Here is a 3,776-nt window from a genome sequence, read left to right on the forward strand (position 1 = left end):
TCGCCGGCCGACTGCAGCACCTCTCCTCTCGAAGCTCGGGTTTCGTGGGGTCTCCGGGGTGAATGCCCCGGCACAGGGACTTGGCGGGGAGCGCATGCTGCTTAGCCGCCCGTGCCTCGGGGTGGCGGGGAGAACTTCGCTCTCGGCCCTTTCTTCCGATCCAGCTCCTTCGGCCCCGTCTGTGGTTTTGCACATCGCCTCTCCACCACTGATGATATTTAACGACGATAAAAATCTTACCTGAGACCTGGCTCTCAAATAATCTGATAGTACACGATATAAACGCAGACACCAGCAGGGGTATAGTCATGAGATCGATCAGGTTTCCTCACACATGCTCTGGATCCCCCCGTCCTCTCCCGCAGGGAGCGTGGGGGCCTCTCTCCCCCCGAGCCCCTGCTCTTTAGGAGTGCACCAGGACGGAGTGGAGGGAGCTCTTGCCCTCGGGGTTGTTGCTCGCGCCCTGTTCCATTAGCGATGCAGCAGCCGGGGAAGTGGTGGGGCAGATCTGCGAGGCGGCGACCGTCAGAGCAGGGATGGCCGAGGCAGCGGGCAGCGCCGGCGCCGGCTTGATGGGCACCGGGACGGCGGGCATGGTCTGTGCCGGCGGGTGGCAGAGCGCCTTCACGGGCATGCCGAAGGGTCCGTAGTCAGGGGACACGGGCACACCGGACACGGAGTCCATCACCCCCACGTGCGGCCACACGGAGCTCACCACGCTGCTGAGCTGGCTGGGCACCGGGTAGCCCAGGTGGTGCATCACCGAGGCCAGCGGTAGCCCGCCGGCCTGCAGCACACCCTTGTAATCTCTGCCGATGATGTTTTCGATGGCGAAGGGATGTTTGAAGCCCGAGGGCTGGCTGCTCCCATAGGGCGAGAACTGCGGCAGCCTTCCCACAGCGGCAGCGGCAGCGGCCGCAGCCACGGCCGCGTCGGAGCCCGCCAGACCCGACACCTTGCCCGGGGGAGGCGGCGGCGGAGGGTGCGGATGGAAGTAGTGCATCATATGCGGAGTAGGCGCCGGGGGCTTGCCGGGACCGCCGCCGCCCGCCCCGCCGCCGCCGCCGCCGGGCAGGTGATGCTCAGGGCGCAGCACCTTGAAGCGCTTGCGGCGGCGCAGGAAGCTGCCGTTCTCAAACATGTCCCCGCAGTCCGGGTGCAACGCCCAGAAGCTGCCTTTGCCCGGCTGGTCGGGCCGCCGCGGGATCTTGATGAAGCAGTCGTTGAAAGAGAGGTTGTGGCGGAGGGAGTTCTGCCAGCGCTGGGTGTGCTCCCGGTAGTAAGGGAACCGCTCCATGATGAACTTGTAGATGTCGCTCAGGGGCAGCATCTTCTCGGCCGAGTGCTGGATAGCCATGGCCGTCAGGGAGATGTAAGAGTAGGGAGGCTTCTGGTCGCTGTACGAACTCTTCCCCGGCCTGGGCATCGCCGCCCCGCCACAGCACTCCCGCGGCCGCACGATCCCGCCGCTCCGGGCTAGTCACCGCTCAATGCCGCGCACGGTGGGCTCAGGATCCAGGGACTTCTCTGTCCTGCCCCGCCGCCGCCTCTACATCCTGGGCGCCACCCGCCCGGGCCACACACGACAGCTATCGCCCGGCGGCCGGCCAGCGAGCTCCGTGCACGGCTTCCTTCAGCAGCCTCTTCCCGCCGGACGCGCTTGCCTCGCCGCCCCTCAACCTGAGGGAGAGACAGCTGCCTCCCAGGCCGCGGGGGCTCGGGGGCTACGTGCCAGAAGGAGGTCCCGGCCCCCACTGGCGTCCCGCTTTTCTCCTGGAGGCTGCAGAATCTCCCGGGCTGCCCCCCCTGCCGCCTGGCACACTCTGTTGGAGTTGATGCTCCTCAGGCACCAAGGGCTCGAGAGCATGAAATTACCTCGGACGTCTGCAGAGACAGGAAAGAAGGAAACAAAAACATCCCTCTCACCGCTCAGTCTGCTGTTCTCTTAAAAGTTTGCGGCAGAGGCAAGCTCCGGGATTCGGCGGGGAGAGGAGGCGAGCGGGGCGGCCACCGCCGTGGCTGCTGGCGGGGCTTGTGCTCCGGAGCAGTTTTGTAATGGTGCCCGAGTCGCGAGACCCCCGCAGTTCCTGCTCTCTTGCTATCACATGACAGCCGCTTGGGGACTTGGCGTCTCACGGAAAAGGAGCGAGAAGCGGCTCCCGGCTCCTCTCTCACTCACATCTCCTCATCAGGGTGAGGTGGAGCCAGGGGGCTGAGGAAACTCCGTATGAGACCGAGACCCGTTTTCCATAGGGCAGGGAACGGCGGCCGGAGCAGGAAAGATTCCTCCTCCCACCTCTCCCACTCCAGCTCCCCTCCACCTCTTTCATATCCCCTCTGTACATTGTCCTCCTTCTTGACCCCTCAATCTCGCACAGCCCAGCTTCTAGCAGTAGGGGCGAAGGCCTTTCGAGGGGACCGCACCACAGGGAGATGGAAAGTGGGAAGAGGTTTTTCCCCGTCCCCGCGGCAAGTCGGGTCAAACGCCCTGGACAAACCCCGCGGCCCCCGAGCTAGCCCCGCGAGGCAGCAAGCGGCAAATACAGGCCATTTGAAATATTTTTTTTTTTAATCATTCCTGTCATTATGTTTAAGAAGCTACGCAAAGACTAGCACAAAAACAAGAGAGAGGCAAAACATCCTACGCTCTCCTCTCCAAATCGTTACTGTCAATTCTTGATACTCGTCACGATGCGGCTCATAGAAAATACGTAAAGAACCAGCCAAGGCATCATCTGTAGGCTTAGAGACGTGCTTAGCGCCTGTGTTGGTTTAGACCTCATTAGTAGGAAGCAATGAACAGTGCAACAATTCATATCTATCCTCCAAACGTACTGCTTTATAGCGAGTAGGCTGTAGATTTGAGAGAGAAAAATGGAAGATTGCTTGCTTAGCTGCCGCTAGAGTTGGAAGAAACACTGCTCAACATCAGCACCTATCAGAGCACAAATAGCGAGATGCTATAAGGGGTGTCAGCACTAAAATTATTACTCCGACTTGTATTGCCTATATGGATTGAAAGAGCCTTATTATATATAAAAACAACATATGGAAAAGTTCCCCCCCCCTTTTTTTTTTTTTGAGCCCATCCAGGCTGTTGCGCTGGGTCGGACCCCGCAGAGGTGTGTACCAGGCGGGTACGGCGGCTGCAGCAGCGCTGGGGCAGAACCCGGCCGGCCATGCCCCCTGCATCCCACTTCTGTCTGCGGGGCAGTTTGCTTGAACATCAAACTTCTTTGTCTGTCTCCGAGTCAGGCGTTGCAGGTAGAAGTGGTGAAGAGGAAGAGGTGAGGGAAGAAAAAGAGCTTTTAAATATGTGCTTATAATCTCTGCCAGGGGGCGAAGGAAAAGACTAATTTTAAGCCCACTCTCAAGTAATCTGTAACATTACTTAACATGACAGTTTTTATACCTGATCAAGGTCAGTCAAGTGAAAAGCATAATCAAAGGTAAAGAAGCCAGAATAAGTACCCTCAATTTTACCAAGCCGAGAAAGAAAGTAGCTTTTCTTTTCCCCAGAAAGCGCGTGGTTTAAAAAAATAAAGTTTCAGGTTATTGTCTGAAGCATTCACTTTCTTCTGAGAAGCTAGGAGGCACGGTGGCAGCAACATTAACATCGTGCATCTTGGGAAGCTAATTTCTGTATTACTCGCATGGCGAGACCCGACATTTCAACATCTTTCCTAACGTGTACATTTTTTTCCCAAAAATATTTTCTTCGTGTTTTACCACTTAATCCTGTCCTAGCCATTTAAATTCCCTGCTCCTACCCTAAA

The 3,776-nt window shown here is 58.1% G+C and overlaps 1 protein-coding gene across 2 annotated transcripts; it reads right to left on the reverse strand.

The window, feature by feature from the left end:
* Positions 1–403: 403 nt before the first annotated feature.
* FOXB2 (forkhead box B2) lies at positions 404–1,426 on the reverse strand. 2 transcript variants are annotated; one of them, XM_062513658.1, is made up of 2 exons: positions 1,069–1,426; positions 404–969 (listed from the first exon to the last, which is right to left on the reverse strand). In XM_062513658.1, the coding sequence occupies exons 1-2, from the start codon at positions 1,424–1,426 to the stop codon at positions 404–406; spliced, it is 924 nt and encodes a 307-aa protein (XP_062369642.1). The 2 variants fall into 2 exon arrangements, with proteins under 2 accessions (XP_062369642.1, XP_062369641.1); XM_062513657.1 differs by having other exon boundaries at positions 404–1,426.
* Between the last annotated feature and the right edge of the window lie 2,350 nt (positions 1,427–3,776).

This window comes from Cinclus cinclus, chromosome Z, assembly GCF_963662255.1.
Source record: "Cinclus cinclus chromosome Z, bCinCin1.1, whole genome shotgun sequence".
NCBI lineage: Eukaryota > Metazoa > Chordata > Aves > Passeriformes > Cinclidae > Cinclus > Cinclus cinclus.

Excerpts from the sequence above, each read along its gene's own strand:
- FOXB2 (XM_062513657.1), bottom strand. The coding sequence starts at position 1,426 with ATGCCCAGGCCGGGGAAGAGTTCGTACAGCGACCAGAAGCCTCCCTAC.